Genomic DNA, 23279 nt, shown 5'->3' with positions numbered 1-23279 from the left:
AAAGTATTGACACATGCTACAGCATGTATGAACCTTGAAAACATTATGCTAAGTGGAAGAAGCCAGACACAAAAGGCCACATATAGTATGATTCCATTTATGTGAAATATACAGGTGAGCAAATCTACACAGATAGAAAGCAGATTAGTAGCTGCCACAGGCTGGGTGGAGGGGGGAATGGGGAGTGACTACTAATGGGTACAGAGGTTGTTTTTTGGGGATGGGTGAAGCAAAAATGATGAAAAATTACAATGTGGTGATGGTTACACAACTCTGTGAACTTACTAAAAAATCGAATTGTATATTTTTAATGGGTGAATTGTATGGTATGTAAATTATATCTCAATAAAGCTGTTAAAAAAAACCATTATAGCAGGTTAGTTACAGATTGTAAAACTATTTTAACACTAATCTATTTTTAATGGGTGAATTGTATGGTATGTAAATTATATCTCAATAAAGCTGTTAAAAAAAAAACATTATAGCAGGTTAGTTACAGATTGTAAAACTATTTTAACACTAACCGATGCATCTAGAGTTATATGAATCAACTTAAAATCTTCATTATCTGGTTATTAGGAATTAGGTTTAATTTAAGAACATATTACTGGTAAGAGATTGACTATATGTTGGCATAAATGTTTGTGGGCATGAAGAAACAAATTTTTAAATCAGATGCTTATAAATATTTTAGTCGTGAAAGCTTTGCTTTCCAGATAAAATCATATATCTAGAGTTTTTCAGAATCCAATTTAAAAATCACTATTATGAATTACAGAATTTCTAATTATAAATTATATGAACAGAGTGAAGAATTCTCCTTTCATGTTCAGTTTCTTCATGCATAACCTCCTTTTGTTCAAAACCCAACTTTTTAGTCTCAAAGTACTGATTCTTATGTTTATATTCCAGTCTGTTAAAATTAACAAGATTGATTTTTTTCCATTGAATAGGCTCCTTCTCATAGTGACCTAACTAATTAGAGGCATCTTTAAATAGAAAAGCGGCTGGTACAGGGATCCGAATCCTTGACTTTGGTGTTAACACTATGCTCTAACCAACTGAGCTAATCGGCCAGCTCCTGAGATCCAAATTTCTGAATCCCACTCTGGTGGGTTCCCCTTATAACATCACCCCCCTTCCTTTCTCAGAAAGTTGTAAGGAATAAACAACATGAGTGCACTTCAGAACTGTTCAGGTGTGACACACGTGAAGGAGGCTCTTGAAGTGTTCACATTATTCAGGGAAGTTGCTTTGCTCTGTGTGGCCTTGTCAATGGACACCACAGTGGAAAACGATTCTTTCCTCTATGTTACCATCAACATTTTGATGACTTTAAGAGTAAGCTCTTTGAAGGCTTTTTGTAAGCATAAGAACAAGATGACATCGTGGTTGAAGAAAAACAACAGCAACAGCAAAACACCATGAAGATTTGCAAACCAAGATGGGCTTGATTGTGACACCATGATGCTAAAACACAGCTCTCCTCTATTCCCCTTTAGACTTTCCAACCACCTTCCTCGACCTTTTTAAAAGTCCTTTTCATCTGTAGATGCACAGAGCACTTTTGACACCACAAAGAAAATTCCTTACACCGTTCATAGGCATATAAATTGTCATACACTACCAACACTAGAAATGCATATAACCTTTAACCCAATGATCATTTCGCAAGAATTTATCCTACAGCCACAACTACCACAGATGTGCAGGATGCTCTTTGCAGGGTGTTTATGATACCAGGGGATTGAAGGCAACCTAAATGCCCACCAACAGGGGTCTGATTTAATAGGTGCATCATACCCACAGCATCGAATACTATGCAGTGTTTGAAAGAATGAAGCAAATCCATGTGTACTAATATGAAACACTCAAAGATAACACTTTAACTAAAAGAAGGTGTCTTGCAGTGCATAGTGCAGCGTGCTATGATATTTATGAAAGAAAAAAGGACTGTGAAAAATATGCTTATTTTATCATACTCTTTAACTACAATCATATAAGATACATAAATTAATATAGACATGTAGTTCTGTGCATGAACTACCACTGTAAGAATATGATGGTTGACAGCAATGGTTGACTCTGGGTAAGGAATCTGGGGATGGTGAGGGGAAAACTTGTTACTCTTTATCCCTTAGTACTACTTGTAATTTTTACGATATGCCCGCATTGCTTAGTCGATGAAAATAAAATTTCCACACAACTCCAGTGGCCCCTTGAGAGCATACCCTCCGGAGTTGAAGACTCCTTTCTGCGGCTGGATGGCGGGGCGAGCAGGCTCATGGCACTGGGCTGGTGCTCAGGCGACCTCACGATGGCAGACATGGCAATCTGCTGCCTCGCAGTGGCTGGCGTAGATGGGTGTGGGTGGTCCGTGGCTTTTCGGTGGGCAGCTGCAGAGAGACCAATCCAATACCTTTTGGTTAGCTGGGTCACTAATAGGCCCAAACCAAGCGACTGCCCCTGGGCTGTCTTTCAAGGACCCACGACCAAAAGGACATGTGTTAACCGCTTAGCAGGAGGCGCCTCTGAATGCTGCTCTTATCCCTGACAGTAAAGGTGGCACCGGGAATATTGAGACCAACTGTCAATTCAGTCCTTCACTCCTTTCTCCTAGGTATCCCAAGGCATCAAGGCCTTTCCTGTAAAACTACTGCCACAGCCACCACGGTGCACGGTGGCCTTTGGAAGGAAACTGCAAGCTCCTTAGAAACCTTTCCGGAACTGAGAACACATGGCCAACCCTACTATGAGGGCTTCTGTGGTTTAAAAAAGCATGGATCAAGCTTATTAAAAGCAATCTCCCCCTGCACACCTACATATAACCCCCTCCATATAGTTTGGTTTTTGTCCATAGTATTGTTTGTTTGTTACTATTTCAAAGGGATGTTGCAGTGCTTTGTGGAGGAGTAGAGTATACACTCAAGAACCTTAGGCAGGTCACTTAGACTCGCTGGGTTCTAGTCTCTTTGTTGGCCAATCAAAAGGACTGGACCAGATCATTTCTAAGGTTCTCTCTGGAGTCCTGTATGAGTGACCTGAGAAATCCTCTACAGTCTCCTATGTATGATCTGCCATTCCCTCTGAAGCCCCATACATGTCACCTACTAAGCCCTCTACAGTCCTGTGCATGTGACCTGCTAATCTCTCTAAAGCCCTGCACACATGACCTTCAAACCCCCTTGGAGTCCTGTATGCATGACTATGTATAAACCTTTCTCTCTGCATACCATCCGTGCTATGTGGCGGTGGCAGGGGGTGGGAAGGGCAGGGATGACTCCCTTAACATAGAAAGGGAGTCCTTAAAACACTACAGTTTTAATGGGCATGAACATAAAGTAGTTTGTCAGACTTGATCAATGATATACTCATAAAAGGGCTCTTCTGCTTATCTCAAAACCTTTTTCAACCAAAAATAAAACAAGAAAACATGCATTTTGTTTTTTTCTGTGTTTCTATGACTTCCTGTCACTGTGCTGTCCACTGAATCATGAATGGTGGAGTGAAACTGTCTACTCCCACTTTTCAAACACTTTGACTCACCTTTTTCTTTTTAGCAGGTTGGTCCATTTTGGCTTGCAGAAAATCGATGAGTTTGGTTTGTTGAGAAATCGTTCCTTCCATTTTCACCTTTTCATGAGAATAAAGAACCTAAAATTCACGAAAACAAAAATAACCTGAGACCCAGAGTGAAGTATACTTTTAAATTTGGTACTTTAAGAAAATAAAAAACTAAACTTGTTAGGATAGTGGCATCTGAAAATCCAACACAAACAGCACTGACTCAATACTTATTTATTTAGTTCCAATTTTATCACAAAGAAAAAACAAAGATGTATTGATAGATGGATAGATATATGAAATAGCAAAAAAAAAAAAAGTGCAAATAGTTAATTGAGAATCCAGGTAATAGTCACTATAGAAACCTTCCAACTTCTCTGAACACTTGAAAATTTTCATAATGAAATATCGGGGAAAATATACAACACGACACAACATAAAGATACTGACCATTTCACTCACTAGTGGGCTTTTCGTCATTGGGCTTTGCCTCTGCAGACAATTTCTAAGCAGATTCTCTTTGCAGGTCCTCACCTGAATGTTTTCTAGCTGATACTCCAGATCACTTCTCTCTGTCTTCAGTAGATCAGCCCGATCCAGAGCTTCTTGCAGCCCTTGAGTCAGACGGAAAATGTGATTCTTCTGCAGGTCCATCTGCTGCTGTAATTTGGCTTGCTGGTGGGGAGAAGGGCCAGGAAAAGGCTCAATACTGTATGCAATACACCTTGTTCCCCCATTCTTCCTATTCCCAAGCTAATTTCAGGCATGGCACTAAAAGTTCAACTTCTGAAATCATCTCAATCCAGAATTACCAAATGTCATCTATTCCAAAATGATACAAGCACAGTGAAAATGAACTTCACAGATGGCCAGCAAGTCACAGGATCCCCATTGTAGCAGGAAGTCCAGGCTGCAGGGTCTGCTTTCCCAATCAAGTTACAATTGGGGTTATTTGGGTACTTAAGAGCACGAGCCATCCGCGTTGACACCCAACGCAGTGAGACTCAGTGCTGTGACAATCAAGTTCCAATGTGTCCCTACTTTTGGTTTTCAAGATTTCAACTGTTAGGAGAAGTCACTCTGTGCAGGCAGTTTGGAGTAAACAAGGAGGAATCCTAGCCTCCCTCACTTAACGAGCACCCCCTCAGGGTTAGGGACCCCAAAACATACATACATAGCCACCATCACAGGAGATATTTCTACCACGTGGGAGAAAGGAAGAGGAGGACCCCAGATATAGTACAAGTCAGTAAAACCCAGAAAAAAAGATTCAATTTAATATATTGGAAATAGTTTTGTGCCGAAAATCTCTCTCCAATTTTAATAATGGAAGTCAACCAGAGAATAGAACAGGCTATAATGACACTCTTTCCTAAAAGGAAAGGTTTAATGGCACTCTTTCCTAAAACGTGTCTGTTTCTAAAAAGCAGGAGAGAGCAGCCATCCTGATGAGATGCGGCTTGATTTTATCCAGCCCCCAGCTTACAGTCTAACTACTCTTACTGGGGGCCAAACAGTCTCTCCCCTCTCCAGTCTTAGGGAAGAGAGCTACTAAATACACGTGGCCACAGGCATTTTCAAACCGCTCATAGTGGATCCCAAAGCCTCCACCCCAGAGGCTGAGAGCCTCTGGTAACATCAGAATTTCCTGGTCCTCCCAATCTTACTTTGCTTCTCTTCACCTGTTTTTCTTTCCATTTTTACTCTTTACCTGCCCTTCCTCTTGACAAGTAGCTATTCCCTGAGTCGTCATGGTGTAGTAGAAAGAACGCGGACTTTGGAATCTTATAGACCCTGGTTTAAATCCTGACTTTCACACTTATGGGCGATATGACCATGGGCAGCTCATATTGTCTCTCAGAGCCTCAGTTTCCTCATTTGAAAGTGGGTGTAACACCTTGCCTCACTGGACAACCCACTGAACACAGTGCCCTGCACTGTGCATAATGAATCTTAGTACCCTCCATCTCCTTCATCCTTCCTCCCTCCGTCCAGTTCAGGGGTTCTCCCTCACTTTCCCATCTGCCTTTCCCCCACCAGTCTTGTCATAACGCGAGAGATACTGTTACTAACTAAAGGTCACTTGGCCTGTGTGCATAACCTGGGATTTCTGAATCAAATCACACAACCCACTCAAACAAAGGAAAAAAAGAAAGAAAAGAAAACAGCTCAGATACTCTCTTAAAGGGAGATCAGTCCCCTGCAGCACAAGTTATTTCTTCCACAAATTACCCTCTTTAGTTTCCTACCACTACTTTAGGACGTAAATTACTAGACAGGAATCAGAGAAAAAAGTGCAGGGGACAAGAATCTGGTTGGTGATAGGTAAGCCCAAAATATTTTTCTGGAATAAACACATCAACTGTCCATTAGCTTTCCAAGTATAGACTGGTTATTTACTACGATAAAAAGCAAGTAAGAGTGACATTTGCACTCTATGAAATGTTTTTCAAAACCATTTTCCTGCTTCCCAGAGAGAGGCAAATGGAGGTGTATTCATGGGTCACTGTTAGACTGAAAGAAGGGCCTTAGCTGCATGCTTAGACTTGTCCAACAGTTTTACGAGGGTGATAGGACACTGGGAGGAGGAAGGAAGGAGTTGGGCAGGTGGTGACTTAAATGGTGTGAAAAAACTACCCAAAGACATTTACAGAGCTCAGCATGGAGGTAGAAATGTTCCCAAGTATTTGGTGCTATTCAGACTACATGGACTTCTAGAATCTCTCTTTGGAAAGTTAAGTCAACTAGAAAAGAATATCCAAAGCTTGGAGGGATGTGAAATGTTTCACTTAGATAAGAGAAGACCATTTGGAGTGGGAGAGCTATCTGGATATCTAATCAACTGTCATTGAGATAATAAAAGTAGTTATTTCATAGGATTGTTGCAAGGACAGTATGAATTAATTCATAAAGTATTCAGAAAGGCCCCTGGCACATAGTAAGTGCTAATTAAATATTAGTTATTTTGATTATTAATTAAGTAATTTGATTATTAACTTCTGATTTTGGTTGGAGATATCAAACTACTCTCTAATTTCATGTTTCAATGTAATAGAATCAATGGGTGGAAGTTGTAGATTTTAGTTCAAAATAAGAAAGGACTTTCTAAGAATTAGAGTAGCTGAAAAATGGGTTGGAATGTCCAAAGTCACTGTAAGTATTTAAGCCAAGGTTCAATGAAGCCCACTTATGAGGATTGTTGAGGAAGTGATTCTTTTTGCCTTAGAGAGGACATGAATTTGACCAGGATTAGCAAAAGGACTTCCATCTCTGGTGCTACTCACAATGGACTGATAGTGCCTATGAAGTATCATATCCAGAAAACTTCTGTGGCCATTTCGGGCCCAAGAGGAAAGATTTAGGAGAAAGATCCATGAGCAGCTTGTCAGGCGCAGGGATAGAGGGATTAGTGCTGGGAATTTGGAGTAGATGACAAAAGTTCCTTGCAATCCTGAGACTCTGATTCTGGCCCCATTTAAAAGTATCTGTTCCTATGAAGAGGACACTTAGGTGAGACCCTGGGCACATGCTTATAAAACAGACACTACAACCAAAGGGCCCTACCACATTTTGGACAAGAAAGATCATTCCTGTTTTATAATGGTTTCAACTGTCTACGAAATCTGCCTCTAACTCAATGTCTGCCAGATGTCTGCACTCAAAAATCTATCTGTGAGGTACAGACTGGGAAACTGGGAAATTGGCAATGTTCTCATGTAGGTTAGAAGTGAGAACGAGGGGACTGAATCAGGATTCCAGCATCTATTCCTAGCATTGTCACTGACTCACCATTTTAACCTTGGACCAAAGTGTTGAGCTGTCAGGGCCAGCTCGCCCTCCTCAGAAGGAAAATAGGACAGGCAAGAGCACTGATTATTTCTGTTCTTCTGTTCTCAGCATGTGCCTAAAGTGGGAACCCTGCCTGTTCATCCCAGATAAAAGACCATCATTCTCTATGGGACCACCAGGTATATTTATATTTTCTATTATAGTATTCTTAGGGCCATTTGGTGAAAAATACACACACACACACAAAGTACATTTATATTGTTGTGCAACCATTACCACCATCCATCTCCAGAACGTTACCAAACTCCCATCCATATTTCTTAAAGTATCATCCTATAAAATATTTCACACTCACCTGCAAAATTTTCACTATACTTTTCAAACTTAAACATTAGCAATATTATTTCTATCCACAGAGCACCTCAGGAGCTATGAGTATCATGTGACAAAATTTCAATTAACAGAACAGGGGGGCCGACCCCGTGGCTCACTCGGGTGAGTGCGGCACTGGGAGTGCCGAGGCCGCGGGTTCGGATCCTATATAGGGATGGCCAGTGCACTCACTGGCTGAGCGCAGTGCAGACGACACCAAGCCAAGGGTTACGATCCCCTTACTGGACACAAAAAAAAAAAAAGAAAAAAAAAAGAAAATAGAACAGGGAACTTTTTTTTAACTGAACTGTCAGGCTTAGTATGGGTTAAACAGAACACTCTTCGGAGTCCAATTTTTTGTTAGATATCTGTACAAAGTGCAGTTTTCCTTGAGGTCAATTCTTACGAACAAAGCAGAATCATGAGTGATTCAACATATAGGGCTTTGGCTGGGAGTGGGAGGTAGCCGTCAATCTAAACAAATTTTCAGAGTTCTGTGAAAAGGTACAGGAAATAACATAAGGGATGAGTTTAGGAGATCAATTTGAGCTTGTCATTTTATGTCTCAAAAGCAGGGCACAATTTTTTTTAACTGAATTAAGTGAATTTTCAAAAGACTTCATGAAATTTGGTATTCAGCATAATCTGATTAAATCTCTGCCCTGTGCAGGAAGCTCATTTGCATGGATGTCCTATCAGTATGAAACTTAATACACTTACGATATTAAGCCTAAAGAACAATTTAACTCAATATTTATTCACTCTTTTATTTAATAAACCTCTGTTTAGACATACTTACTATGTGCTTGACACCCTATTAAGCACTGTGTAGGAAGATACAAATGACAGAGAGACCTCTGGCCTTCAGGACATATTCTTTTAATGTACTAAATATTTTAAAGAAAGTATTATGTGACTGCCTTCTGAATGTCTAATTTGGATCTGACCACATAAACATAAACAGATTTCCACTTTCAAAATTCCACCTGGCTCTATTTCCCAGGTGTTTGACACTCACCTCTTCCAGAAGCCTTTGTTTGAGCTCTCGTTCAGTCTCCAGTTTCTGCTGTAAGCTTCGGGCATTCATTTCAAGCATGGCATGCTTCTTCTCCAGGTCATTGAGCTGGACATTTAGAAAAATTGGCCATGAGGCCACATTGAGGAATGTTGGATGCTAATGACTTTTATAAATGTCCACAAACCTTCACATATAAAGAATAATCAAGTTCTAAAGGTCAGAACATAGATGTTGTTTTTTAAAAACAAAAGTCCATGTCATAGGTAAGTCTTCCACAGGTTATTATATGAGGATAGGAATTATTTCTTAGGGATGGGTCATATATATAGCTGTGACAAGTTCCAGGAGGATGACTGCTCAACAGTTTACTTATCTGACATGCTTTGGCTGAATTTAATTAAATAATTATGGGCTGAATGCTTTCTACTTTGCACAGCAGTACAGCTTTCAGGATGAGAGGACGGCCAAGCTCTCTCAAGGATCTTAATCAAGTCAGAAAAGCAGAGGGTAACCCATGATTAGACAAGTACACAAATAATGGCTGCTTTGTCAGATGATGTTGATAAGAGATGTATGGAAAAGAAAATTCATCCTGATTAAGAGAAGATCAAGAAAAAATGGAATCAGAATGTCTGGAGCTTTAAAGAATAAGTAGGACTTTGCTATTGAATACTTTAAGAACAGTCAACTAGAAAAAAAATATTCTCCAAGTTCAACATAAAAGGGTTCATTTATCTTTAAATAAAAAATTTACTTTCCTCACGCTTAAAAAAAATGGTAAGCCAGTATCAGGGAACTCAGGAGTGTTCCTGAGTGATGAACTCTAGCTTTGAAACCAATAATTCTGTTTCTGTAAGTTTCTGGTAAGAAAACATTCATGGATATCCCTAAAAATGTATGTTCATCACAGTGTTATTCATATGACAAAATACTGAAAGAAGCCCAAACTTCCAATATCAATGGAATGATTGAAATAGGTTCCTCCATGCAATTTATTTATGTACATTTTTTTGGAATTACATGTTCAAAAAATATTCAATAACTCAAGAAAATCCTCTCATCATATGATGTTTTTTAAAAAAATGATGTAAAGCTGTATATATATAGTAAGAACCTAAATTTATAAAAATATATATGGTTATATGTGTATGCATAAACACAAGCAAAGAAGAGATTGCAAATACTTTCACCAGTATAACAGTGATAGGTTACCACCATTTTTTCCTTTACTTTTCTGCGATTTCTATATTTTCCATGATGTCCCCAAATAATTAATTTTATAATCAGGAAATAACAAAGCTATAGAAAATACAAAATCAGATTGTTTATTCTGTGTGTGTGTGAGAGAGAGAGAGAGAGAGAGAGAAAGACTGAGTTTGTGTGAGTCTGTGTGTGTACACACAAAATTTCTCTGATCTTCACTTTTGTTATCTATAACATTAAAGCACCTATTCTACATCTCTTTCAAGACTTAGATAAAATCTCCAAAACACTGGTACATCACTTTGTAAATATAATAGGGAGTGGTAGATAGACAAGACATATGTGTTTCCAGTGTGAAATACCGAGGAAACGTATGTTTCCTCAGTCTTGTCGTGTCCCTGAACTAGGAGCATGGAGAAGCTGGACACTACTACTGCAGCCATGGAATGAGCATTAGTCATTTCCACAAAGCACTGCCCAAGGATCCTCAACATTAAGTCCACAAAGCCTTCTAGAAATAAGATGCCAGAAAATGAGAGTTATGCGCCCAGATAAAAATTCAGGTAAAAAGTCACTGACTGACGATAATAACCCAGTACTCACCACACCTACCCACACTATTACCAACCAAAGATGTGCCACAATGAAGCATAAACATGTGATATTTCTGGAGTAAGTGAATGTATGCTTATGAAATACGTTTACCACGGATTGCATTTCAATTTGTGTCCAGCTTGACTTTGAAAAAAGGAAACAAAAATGTTTTCCTAAAAGGTAGAAGGGACGGGCGCTGACCTTGTCGGAGAGGCTCTCAGCTTTCAGCTTCTGTTCTTTGAGAGCCTGCTGCAGAGCAAGAATCTCAGCCTTGTGCTCCTTCACTGCCAGTTCCACCACCTGGCGAGACTCAGTGATCCGCTGATCGGCTCTTGCCCTGCCAGAAAAACACAGGCCTGCTTTCAGAAGCCCCACCATCACCAATCTTGGGAAAGGAAGCCCATCTATAACCCTGATAAGCAACTAAACAGGCTGTGGGTCAGAGAGACGCCCAACCCTGATTCCTAGCTCCAAATTATGTCTTCTTTTCTAACAGCTTTGTGAGCAAAAATTTGACCCAGTTTAGGCCTTGGGTAAAAAATACCCTTAAAAGGTAAAGTTCCTATGAGTACTTACTTGGAAAGGTTGAAGGAGAAAAGGCATTTCCAAATGCAACTGAGCTGAATATGATGTGAAGATGTCACACCCTCCCATGGCAGTGGAAATGCAAGGAGACCCTGCTGAGGGACCACAGGGTACGGAGGATCTCACTCAAGCAAACACGTGCTCTCCTTAAAGCATATGCAAGGAATTGCGTCTTTTGGATGCTCACCAGGAAACTAAAACTTGAATCTCATGAATGTACCTATAAATAGCACTAAAGACTACAAAAAACAGAAGCAAACTAGAAAAATCACTTTCCTTCCCCCATTTAAGTACTATGTTTTCCTACTTCAACACTTTGGCTAGTACAATCTCCTCCACCGGCAATATTCTCCATTCTTATTCTACAAACTCAAATCTTACTCTGCCATCAAGGATAAACTCAAAGTCTATGTCTTCTATAAAACCTTTCCCAATTTCTCTACTTAGAAGTAACCTCTCCTTGTTCTGTATCCAAACCATAAAGGAATTTCTCTCCCAGCAAACTTCACTCTCTCTCTCTTCAGTGTTAAGTACTTGAATGCATAGTTATCTCCTCCCCAGACTCTTAGCACCTTGAGGACAAGGATTAAGAATTATATTTTACTCATCACGGTATCCCATATAATGCCAAAAAAAAGAAAGAAAAAAGAAAAGAAAGCCAACATCTGTCACAATTTCCCTAAAAGTAGATATGAAATGAAAGTAGACTAATGCTAGTCTTCCTAAGAATAGTCCATAATTATACCTTCCATGTGTGGTTGTGTATTTACTGATGTTGAAGCCAAATCCAACCTGCAAAATTATCTCTGAAGGACCTAGAAACAGCTAGGATAGGAGCTGGACTTGAAAAGTGAGAGAGAAGGGGTCCAGGTGAGAACAACACATTCATCCACCACATTTATTTGAGTCTAATATGGGCAAGTACATGGAGACACCAAAACGAGTGTTATACAGTCCAATTAAGTGATAAATATTTCTGTGCATGGTTTATATCACTTAAGAAGTTCAGAGAATCCCAGGAAGATAAGTTTCAGAGGAAGGTGATGTTAGTTATGAAGGAAGAATGCAATTCAGTTGTGTGGACAAGAAGGCACCAAGCTAACACTCCCCCATATTGCACCTTTGTGCAAACTGGAAAAAGGCACCCGTTCTTCAAGACCATTTCTTTCCATCTGTAAGCTGTCACCACATACCAGTTTTGTTAGAACAAAACACTTTCCTGCCGTGAGCTGTAAAAATTTTCATAATAACTCTTCAAACTGATGACATTTTCAACGTGACCGGCATTCTCTAGAGCTATGCAGTACACAACCTGCACTATTGTGGTCCAAGCAGGAAGGAATTCTATGCCAGGAGAACCATGGAAGCCAAAATGGGAAAACAGGGAAGATACTGCTTGAATTTGTTATTACCATTTCCTACCAAGAAAGAAAAAAACACACTATAGAGCAGTGGTTCACATCTGGGGGCCATTTTGCCCCCAAGAGGACACTGGCAATATCTAGGGACAGTTTTGGTTACCACAACTTGGGAAGGGAGTTGCTACTGGCATCTAGTGGGTAGAGACTAAGGGTGGCTTACAACACACAGGACAGCTCCCCACAACAAATTGTTTAGCCCAAAATGTCAATAGTGCAAAGGTTAAGGAACTCTGGTGTAGAGACAAGACTAGCATTACATGTGATCAGGATTATAACGGTGATGGGGGCTGGCCGGTTAGCTCAGTTGACTAGAGTGCAGTGTCAAGGGTTTGGATTCCCTTACCAGCCAACTGCCAGAAAAATAAATAAATAAATAAATTTTAAAAAATGGTGATCGTCTTGCTACATGGTCGCAAAGATAAGAAACCTGATGAAAGTAAGTGTTTCTGCAAAGAAAACATTAAGATATTTGCCCTGACTCTGAGGCCTCTGCACAGGGTAAATGAATACCAGCTACTGCCACAGAATCCAAATGACACTGTCCTAATTCACAACTAGGATGACCAACCCACCCTGGTTTGCCCAAGAGTCTCCTAGTTTTAGCACTGAAAATCTTGTATCCCAGGAAACTTCTTAGTCCTAGGCAAGATGGGACAGTTGGTCACCCTGCCCACAACTCTCAGGTGGATCCTACTGAGGTCACCTGTCATTGGCTTTCTACAAACAAAGTCCCACCTGCTCTGCTTCTCAGTGTCCAGCATCCTCTGTAACTCTCGAACCCGACATTCAAACTGGGATTTCTCATCACCGAGGACGCTCCTCCAAGCTTCCCACTGCCGCTCTTTTTCCAGCAGCTCATCGTTGAGGGCCTCCAAGTCCATGACCTGTTCTTCCAACATTGTGCAAGTGGTCTTCAGAGCCTCCATCGTCTGCAAATCAGTAGCACTGAGTTGTGCCTTGTATCAAACGAGGATTTCCTGGAGGTTACTTTTGTCAGATCAGTTTCAGGAAAGCACAAGTTTCTAACTACAGTCTGAAACATAGTTTATCTTTGTCTCCTACAGCCCAAGGGGACTGGACAAGAATGGATAAAGGGCCATTTGTGCCACCATCTTACAGGCAGAACCCAAAGAAGAACAAGAGGGAAGTGACCAAGCTTAAAAATCAAGTGGCTCCCATTGGCCTCCTAAAGCATTAGCTTTTATTTTTAACTTTTAAGATCAAAATTAAGAACTACACACTTTTAAATGCCATTTTTAAACCCCCCTAGGCTTGGAATCAAGACATGATTGTAAAAAGAGGCTGTTCACTGGACAAGGCTGTCTTGGGGCTCTGGGAAGAACACAGCAGGCAGGCACTCCTTCTAAAATCCTTCTAAAAGTCCTCCAGGGATCTCCTAACCACATGTGCCCTCCTTACTTGCTTCTGGCTGGTAAGCTGCATCTCTCGCTCTGTGATCTCACGGCGGAGATGGTCCACTTCACTTCGCAGCTGTACTATCTCATCGTTGGCGCCCGAAGCCTCATCGAGTTGTTTAGACAAGTAGAAGTTTTGGTTGTTGAGTTCAGCATTGTCCTCGGTCAGCTGGTTTAGCTGCTCCTCCAGGTCTGTGATTACCTAAGAGAGGAAAGGAACCCAGTTATACACCCTGTAGGTTCATTTTAAACAAGAACTTGCTTCTAGAGCCACTGGTTTTGGGACCTATGTGACACTGGCTTTCCAACCTTGACAGCCAAAGCCAAGCTCCCATGCCCAGCCACTTAGCTGTAACACACATGTGCAGTGGAGTGGGAAAGAAAATACCTACTTTCTCTCTAACTCAGGATACATCAAAAAAAAAAAAAATGGCCAAAGCAAATTAACCAAAAGTGACTGCTGTATGGAACGAGGCAACTTGGAATAAGATCAAATTAACAGACAATAATATAATATGGAAAACATAAACTGGGAAAGGAGGAATAATTGTTTGGTATCACAATCAGCTAATTAAGCTAAAAAATGCCCATGACACTATCTACATAGGACATTATAATTGGAGACGGCCAAGTCATAGAAAGCAAAATAAAGTTCCTAACAAGGAAGACTGATGATGAAGGACACTAAGAGTTACTTTCGTAATATCACAGGCAATAAACTTAATTTCATGCAACCAAGGAAAAGAAACTTAAAGGAAGCTTAGGATAACCCTAAAAATATAATATTGTTCTACAGCATCACTTTAATGGATTTTAATATACAGTTAGCTATCAGAAAATGGGAAAGCACATATAAGACATTATCATTTTTTGAGAGAGATCTAATCTGATTTTGTTTAATTATTTCCCTGCTCAATGGCAGAATGACTTCAATTTCAGTGCATTTAGCTTTCCTATTCTCTTTGCCAAGGTTTAGTATTAGTGCTTGCAGAGAGCTTTTATATACAATACTTTAGAAGTTTAAGGGCAATTTTCTAATAATAGTTGGAATGAGGCACACAGGCAGTAAATTAAATTTTATGTAAAAAAAAAAAAAGGAAGAAAATTAAAAGGAAATACACTTAAGCCTACAGTTATTAATTGTTTCCAATTTCTAAACCTAAAATAGACTTAGTTTATGAAATGTTGCCATTGTTTCCATGACTAATTCCCTATTTTAACACTCTTTGATTATCAACTAAAAAAATAAATCTTCCCAGGCACCTAGTTTTAAAAATTTGTTCAATGTGGCTCAGAAAACACAACTTTTCATTTTGTTAACTGAGCTGATAACCTTTTAATGTAATAGTGTACTGGCCTAGTAATCTGTTTTCAATGTCAAAAGCCATGTTAATTCCTAATATATTGATTTGAGGTACACTGTCAGCTACAAGACAGGGAATAAAGGTTATCTGGTCAGGTTCTTAGTTAAGACACCTTCTTTATCTGGGAAAAAATAGGGAAAAACTGCACATTTATCATTCTTAGCAGGCAGTTATGCCTCACAGGGTCCCTGTATCACCGTTTCTGTGGCATGGTTAAATCTCCTAAAATCAGAAACAATAAATAATGTCCATTAGTTCAACTACTCTCCTTCCTATATGTAGTAAATGAAAAGTATCTTAAGGAATCTGATTTGGGGAGAAAAAGAAGCAGTGGCAGAAATGGGCTCATAATAACTGCATTTTTTTTCATGAATCAAAAAAAAGAGGTGGGTATGCCCAAAAGCTTACATATATCTTCGAATGGCACTGCTTCTTTTTCTCCCAAAATCCATTCCTTAAGATAATTTTCATCCTAGACTGTAAATGTCTCCATTTAACTATTATGCTTTCTTTTACTTCTCTCCCAAAGAAAAACAATAAGACTGAGCAAACTGGCCTGGAAGATATGCTATAAAATGGATTCTGGAAAACCAAGAAAGCCATCTTGAACTTTGCTGGGTTGGTGTCTCCATCTGTGACATGCAAGTAAATATTATATTTACTCATGTGTTTTTTGTTTTGTTTTGTTTTGTTTTTTGTCTTTTTTGTCTTTTTCCGTGTCCGGCAACGGATCGGCATAACTTCGTATAGCATACATTATACGAAGTTATACGAGGGATCCGAACCCTCGGGCGGGAGCGCCGCCACGCTTCCCAAGCAGCGCACTATCCAGTGTGCCACCGGGCCGGCCCGTTTTTATTTTTTTAATTTTTTTACTTTTCTTGCATACTATTCAACCTTAATGTATCATGTGAAATATAAAAAATGAAAATTAATGACCAAGATAATGTCATTATCTTTCGTTTCTTTTTGGCTTTCATTTTTAAAACCTCTTGGGGAGCAAAAAGACTATAGAAAATCTATTCACTTAAGAATACATACATTGCCAAAATAATTAACTTGCCATTCAAAGATAAATGTATGCCTTTGGGTATACCCACCTCCTTTCTTTGATTTGTGGGGGTAAAAAAAATGAACTTATTATGAGCCCATTTCTGCCACTGCTTCTTTTTCTCCCAAAATCAGATTATAAAGTGCTGAAGAAGAAACACTTGAAAAAAGCCAATCAGGTGTCAAGGTTATTTCCCTCACATCAATTGAGATGGGCCCATCAGAATAAGAAAGGTCCTGCTACTTCTCTGTTGTCATCCAGTTTTTAAGGGGTCTCATGTCTCTGATCTATTTCCAGTGTGTGATTGTTGGTTCTATATTTGGTCATCATCTCTACTTTGCCCATTTGACAAAAGAAGGATTATGTGTTTGTGTGAAGCACCCATGCAGGAACTTAAAGCATTTTAACTCATTTAGACTTTGTATATATTCTGTCTGCCCAAGCCATAACATGTTTAGCTTATGACCCTGTTTTAAGTTACTGGAGTGTGGTTAAGTTTACACACATTCATATACATGCAATATTGAGTTTACAGATATTAAACTGACTTGAGATACAGACAGTATATTAATGGCCTCCATGGTAAAACAAAATGTATAATTATAGGCTACGATGTATAACGTGTCTTCACAACCTTTGAGGTAGATATTATTTTACTCTCATTTCATAGAATGGGTAATCGGGGCATCAGGAAGGCAACAAAACTTACCCAAGGTCATGCTGCTGGTAAATTACGAAGCCAGAATTTGAACCCAGCACTGAAGCTCAAGAATCTATTCTCTTACCCCCTACACTATACTGCCCCTCTAAAATAGAGAGAGAATTAATTATTGAACATTTTTTTTTCAGATCCTCAAAACCCAAAATGGTGGAGTAAGATATATTGACCATTTGGAATAATCCTTCCTGATTTTGAACCAGGTGATCTGCAAGGAGAATTCTTAGGTCTACTTTTTGGCCATGGGTTTATTCTCACCACCGCAAGGGCAAATGATCTACTTACTATGAGTCTGTTAACCTTTCAAAACCGAGGGTAGAGGGCAAAAAAGAAACAGAAAGGCTGATTCCATCTTAGCAGTAAAAAAGATAAGGGATATAGCTTCATAAAACAGGGGCCAGCAGAACTTTCTTATATGCTGTTTTTGCTGATAAGAGATCTCGGTGCACTTCTAAGAGAAAACAGGGATATAAAAAATGATCTACTGTCAGTGTCAAGGGGGAAAAAAAGGTCTCCATTTGAGGTTATCTGTTGGTTTTCAAGGGTGTCATGCAAACCTCACGGTTCTGAGAAGTAGATGTTAACCTCTCATACCTAACTGGGAGACCAATAAAGGAAAGTTACCAGGTAAATGTCCAATGGAATCTCAGGAGTGAAGAAACCATTCAGATAACAAGCACCAGGCTAAAAAGACACAGGACTGAAATCCTATTTTAATGACTAGTTCTTTCCTGAAGGCAGCTATTTGCATATTATTTATTTTTAATCTTATAGCTGACAGATTGATTCATAATTAAAACTGTGTCATATGTTTGCCCACCAACTCCCCTCTAAAACAGACTTAGGTAGGGTTTTAGGTGCCAGATTGAATCCAATCCCTTTTTAAATCTCTTCAAAATATAGAAATGGTCTGAGCTTGAAAATCTCACTGTTCATGCGCTTTTTTGAAAGCTGCTAACTGGGAGCTCCGGTCAATTGAGTTATTATGGGAGTTCCCACCAGCAACGAAGATGACACTTCCTAGCTGAGACAATCTGGGACAGTCCCAAAAGAAAGGAACTTCCATCACACTCTTCTGAAGTATCTTTAAAGTAGCCTTGAACTTACAAAAGTGTGACTGAGACCTACTATTATTGCCAAATGTTGTTCTAAAGCAGTGGTTTTCAAACCTTTAAAGTAGCAGAGGCATATTCCAAACAAAAGATTATAAACCCAATATAATAAAATAAAAATAGTAACCAATGCTGTTTAGTACTTTCTATAGACCAGGCCCTGTGCAAGCATTTTGCATGTATCCTCTCATTTAACTCTTGCAGGAACCCCATGAGAGAGATATTATTACAAAATTCTATGACTCAGTGTTTCTTTAAAAATTTTACTGTTTCTCAAATTACAACTAAGCAGCTATCTCTCTTCCTTCACCCAGCACCCAAAGAGCAGTTATTAAACTAACCATGTATCATACAATCAACGTTGTATTGGAATTGAAGATGTACAACATCATTCCCATTTTACAGACAAAGAAACAAAGGCTTAAGAGGATAATATCACATAGGTTACTAAGAGGCCAGTTTATAATCTGAACTCAGTCTGTCTGACTCCATGAGCCCATGGCTTAACCACAAAACTACTCAGCTGCTCTAGCTCAGTGGGGGTCACTTTCTTCAGTTCCCCCTCTCACTTTGGGAAGGCCCCCAGAGTCCTCTCCACAGAACACCACAGGCAAATGAAGCAAGGATTAGAAGTCACTATTCCTGAAAAAGCAAATGCGGAGAGTATAAAACTTACATAAATTAAGAAAGTAACCAAATTTGTTCTATATATTGGCATTTTCCACTAAAACTAAACTTCCAACTTTAAAAATATGGGCAGGGTGGACTGCCAAGGGGCACAAGGAAACTTTTGAGGGTGGTGGATATGTTCATTATTTTGATTGTTTTGCTAATTTCACAGGTACATACATATTTTAAAACTTACCAGGTTTAGCACACCAATTATACCTCAATAAAGCTATAAAAAATGTTTTCGAAAAAGTTCTGATGCCAAAAGACTAAAAAAGGAGAAAAAAGAACTCCAGATGAATGGAACAAGATTACTTAATGTACGCATTTAAACATCCAAGTTTATTTAAGAAAAAAATAGTAATATAAAAAACACAGTCATAAAATGATCTATATTTAACTTAGTGATCATTCATGAGCACATATGTAATATAAGCAAATAATTCTTGTGTAAAACAAGAAACCAAGACAACAAGAAATTAAAAAGCTAGGGCAGAAGAATCCAGGAACAGAATCCACCAACTCCTCACAGAAGGGAGGAGAGATAGAGGAAATCATCAGACATTTTGAAGCAGGCCCTTCCCCATCCAACCATCACATCAGGAAATACAGACCAAAACTTGGTCTGCCAGGTCCCTGCTAGAGCCAAACAGAAGTACATCTCATGACCTAGCAATTCCACTCTTGGGTTTATGCTCACCAGAAGTAAAGGCTTAGGGCCACTCAAGGGTTTTTCCAAGAATGTTTCCTAACAGCTTTATTCGCCATAGAAACAATCCAAATGTCCATCAACAGCAGCATGAAAAAACAAACTACTATTCCATTCATAGATGGGAAACACTATACAGTAATGAAAAATAACAAATTATTGGCAGATGCAACAATATGGAGGAACCTCACAGACAATTTAAGTTAAAAAAAAAAAAAGCTAAACTCAAAAGAGCACATCCTCTGTGATTCCATTTATATTAAGATGAAGAACTGACAAAACTAACTGATGATATCAGAGGTCAGAATAGTGGTTACCCTTCGGACAAAGGATACTGATGAGAAGGGGACATGAGGGAGCTTTCTGGGGGCTGAAAACATTCTGCATCTTGATCTATGATGTCGTTATATAATTGTCTATCATATAAACATTTCATTGAGCTGCATACTTAAGATTAGTACACTTCATGCACTTTACTACATGCATTTTATTCCTATTTTAAGGGGAAAAAACATATACTGTTAGGACTTAATTTTCCATTTGTAGAGCTAAGGAGGAAATAAAGAGCTTATTACAAGAAAATAAAATATGTATAGGGAGAGAATGTTTCTGGAAATTTACAAATGCAAACAATACAAACAAGGACAAGATCACTGAGGTCTGACTAAGAAGGTAATAAAGCAATGGAAAGACCAAAAAGAAAGAGACGAAACCATAAATAAGAATAATAATCCCATCTTCTGAAAGGGGACTTTTTCAGTTCTTCGTTCTGATCAAAAATAGACTTTGAGTTTCTATTCACCCTACCCTATTATATAACCTATGAATGATGCTTATCTGCTCATAGAATTTACTTCTCTCGATATAAATAACATCACCTCAAGAGTCCTAGATTTTGAATTTGCATGTTAGGAAGCCAGATTTGCCTCTTAGGAAGTTAAAGTTTTTAAGTCCATGGGAGAAGAAGTAATTGGTCTTTCCCCTCTGCAGAGGCAGCAGGCTGGAGAAGCCTCAGAGACACAACTGTCCCCAGTGTCTGGACAGTCTCTGGCCCGGGCTGGCCATGGAACATTCCACATTGGGGAAGGAGGAGGAGCTGACTTGGAATCTTTGTTACAGCTATTGATCTGTGATTCTGCAGTAAGAATTATATTGACCATCTTAACTATCTTCCTCCCCTAAACATAAAGAATGGTTTGATTTTTTAAAACTAGAAGAACCCTGAAAAATAAGTTATCTAGGGCTCAAAAAACTCCAAATGAGTTTGATCATATTATTTGCCTCAAGCTGCAAGCTCACATCAAAAACAGTCACTGATATTATAAAGAGATGTCCACTTTTCCTTCTCTGTTTTAGTTTCATGCTATTTTAATCATCTTTGGTCAATTAATACTCACAGTACAGCTGTTACGAAGGGCATCGAATTTGCGCTGGATTTCATCTCTATGTGCCTAAAAGGTAAGAAGTTGATTATAAATTTTTCATGAGGTAGAATACAATTCTACATGTTATGGGTCAAATACAGATATTGCAATTTGCCTGGAAAGGCAAGAATGCTGTTGCAGCAGCCCCAGCATCAGAAATAAGTTACACGAATATGCAATGCTGTGTTAATAACAATTAACTATTTAAACAACACGTGCGCATCCTATACAAGTATCTTTAACATCCATATTAATCCCTAGAAACTACTGGGAGAAAAGGGAGGAAAAAGAGCAATAAAGGATGAAGTTCTTATTCCCCTTCATTTTCTTATTCCCCATTCTGAAAGATAAGGAACCTTCCCTCTTCCCTCCAACCAACCCCTCCCAGCCTACTCCCTGACACACACACACACACACACACACAAACACACAAACATGAACACACATACAGGACAATAGTCATGACAAAGAAGGGACTGTTTGTGTGTATGTGTGTTTTTAATCAAAAGCTGCTAACATTCAGAAAACCCTACACTGACCTTGAATATTAAATATTCAGTCTTTCTCTGAGGCACAGCTGCCCTAAAACAGCAGCATTCATTCTGTTGACAAGGATTTTTTTGACTGCATACTGTATGCCTGACACTGGGAAAGGATATAGGCATATATGGCCTTTATTCTGTTGAGAGAAGATAAAAAAATAAGTAAGCACATGATTACAGACTGGGGCAAATGCTATGAAGGAACAAATAGCAACCAGTAAAAAAGAATAAAGGGGATAGATAGGAAGAGGGAGTGGTCAAGGAGGGGTTCTCTGAAGAGGTGACATTTAAACTAAAACCTACAGGTTGAGGAGCCAGCCATGCAAAGAACAGGAGAGGGCAGAAGGAACAGCATTTGCAAAGAACCTGAGGTAAAAAAAAAAAAAAGGGGGTTTGGTGCATTTGATGAACAAAAAAAAGAGCTGACTGGCTAGAGCAGAGTTTTTCAAACTTCAAGCTGTGGCCCAATAGCAAGCATGACAAGAGGGTTTTTTTTGCTTTGTTTTATCTAATGAAATAGAATAAACAGAATAGAATAGAAAACAACACAATGTGTCTTGGGTAGTAAAGGCGAGCACTGTTGTAGGAATCTTTTTTTCAGATACCATAATTCATCAAGTTTAAGTTGCTATCAATTGTAAAACTTATCCCTATCTTATGAAACATTAAGAAAGAAAAAGTGCTGTCAAACTATAACATGTTTATGTCTACATATGACTATACAATGCATCCTGATTTCAGATACCTTAGAAGCAATGAAATACAGTATATATACTCCCTTGTATTAGATTGCAAGTAAAATGTATTCTTCTTCTTCTTCTATGGGTTGTGGTCAATTTTTGAAAAAGCACAACAAGAGAGGAAGAAAAGCAGCCCAAGATGATGATAGAGAGGCAGACTGAGACCAGGAATCTTGAAGATCCAACAAGGACTTTGGGTTTCATTCAAAATGCAATTAATTGAAAACCAACAGGCGGTTTAAGAAAGAGAGTGATACGATCTAATTGTTGTTTTAAGATCATTGTAGATGCTGTAGGAAGAACAGATCAAAACAGAACAAAGGTATAAAGAAACAGGGAAACCACTGAGGAGGATGTTGCTGTCATTCAAGCAAGAGATGATGGTGGCTTGGAGTAGGATGATGACAAAAAAACAGAGAGAAGTGGATAGAACTGAGATCTCTTTTGAAAGTACAAATATAAGGACTTGCTGATGGGTGTGGGGGCCAAGGGAAAAAAGGAGTCATAGATACCCTAATAGACTTGAGAGATAAAGTTGATTATGGTACCATTAGCTTAGCTATGAAAACCCAAAGAAGAACTCAGTTTGGGGAGAGGCAACAGTGGTGGTTCTCTTAAAAAAAAAGTTAGTCTCCATAAGAAGGTCTATAAGACAACTTAGTCAAAAAATGTTAGAGCTGTGATATTTTCTCTATTTTTCCATAAATTAAAACTACAAATTTATAATAGCAGATTAGACACCTTAGAAGAAAAGATGAGTGAACTTGAAAACACAGCAGTAGAAACTATACAAAATGAAAACAGAGAAAAGAAAAAAACTTTAAAAAAAAAAATAGGCATTAATGAGCTGTGAGACAACTTTGAGTAGCCTAATATACATGAAATTAGAGTTCCTAAAGGAGTGTATGGGTGAGACAGAAAAAATATTTGAAGAAAAATGGTCCCAAACTTTCCAAAATTGTTGACAACCATAACAGATGAAAAAGTCC

The 23279-nt window shown here is 38.8% G+C and overlaps 1 protein-coding gene across 1 annotated transcript in view; it reads right to left on the bottom strand.

Moving 5' to 3' along the window:
* LOC103602791 (citron Rho-interacting kinase) overlaps positions 1-23279 on the bottom strand; it is a 157200-nt gene that overhangs the window by 16525 nt on the left and 117396 nt on the right. Inside the window, exons 24-31 of the mRNA XM_008587228.1 lie at positions 20982-21035; positions 13966-14163; positions 13282-13502; positions 10742-10877; positions 8744-8848; positions 4099-4239; positions 3547-3654; positions 2232-2475 (exon numbers count right to left, since the gene is read on the bottom strand). Of these exons, the coding sequence (XP_008585450.1) occupies positions 2232-2475; positions 3547-3654; positions 4099-4239; positions 8744-8848; positions 10742-10877; positions 13282-13502; positions 13966-14163; positions 20982-21035 (1207 nt within the window). The remainder of the gene's footprint in view (positions 1-2231; positions 2476-3546; positions 3655-4098; positions 4240-8743; positions 8849-10741; positions 10878-13281; positions 13503-13965; positions 14164-20981; positions 21036-23279) is intronic.

This window comes from Galeopterus variegatus, unplaced genomic scaffold, assembly GCF_000696425.1.
Source record: "Galeopterus variegatus unplaced genomic scaffold, G_variegatus-3.0.2 Scaffold4303, whole genome shotgun sequence".
Classification (NCBI taxonomy): domain Eukaryota; kingdom Metazoa; phylum Chordata; class Mammalia; order Dermoptera; family Cynocephalidae; genus Galeopterus; species Galeopterus variegatus.
The sequence above is the reverse complement of the archived record's forward strand: the minus strand, read 5'-3'. Positions and strand labels throughout refer to the sequence as shown.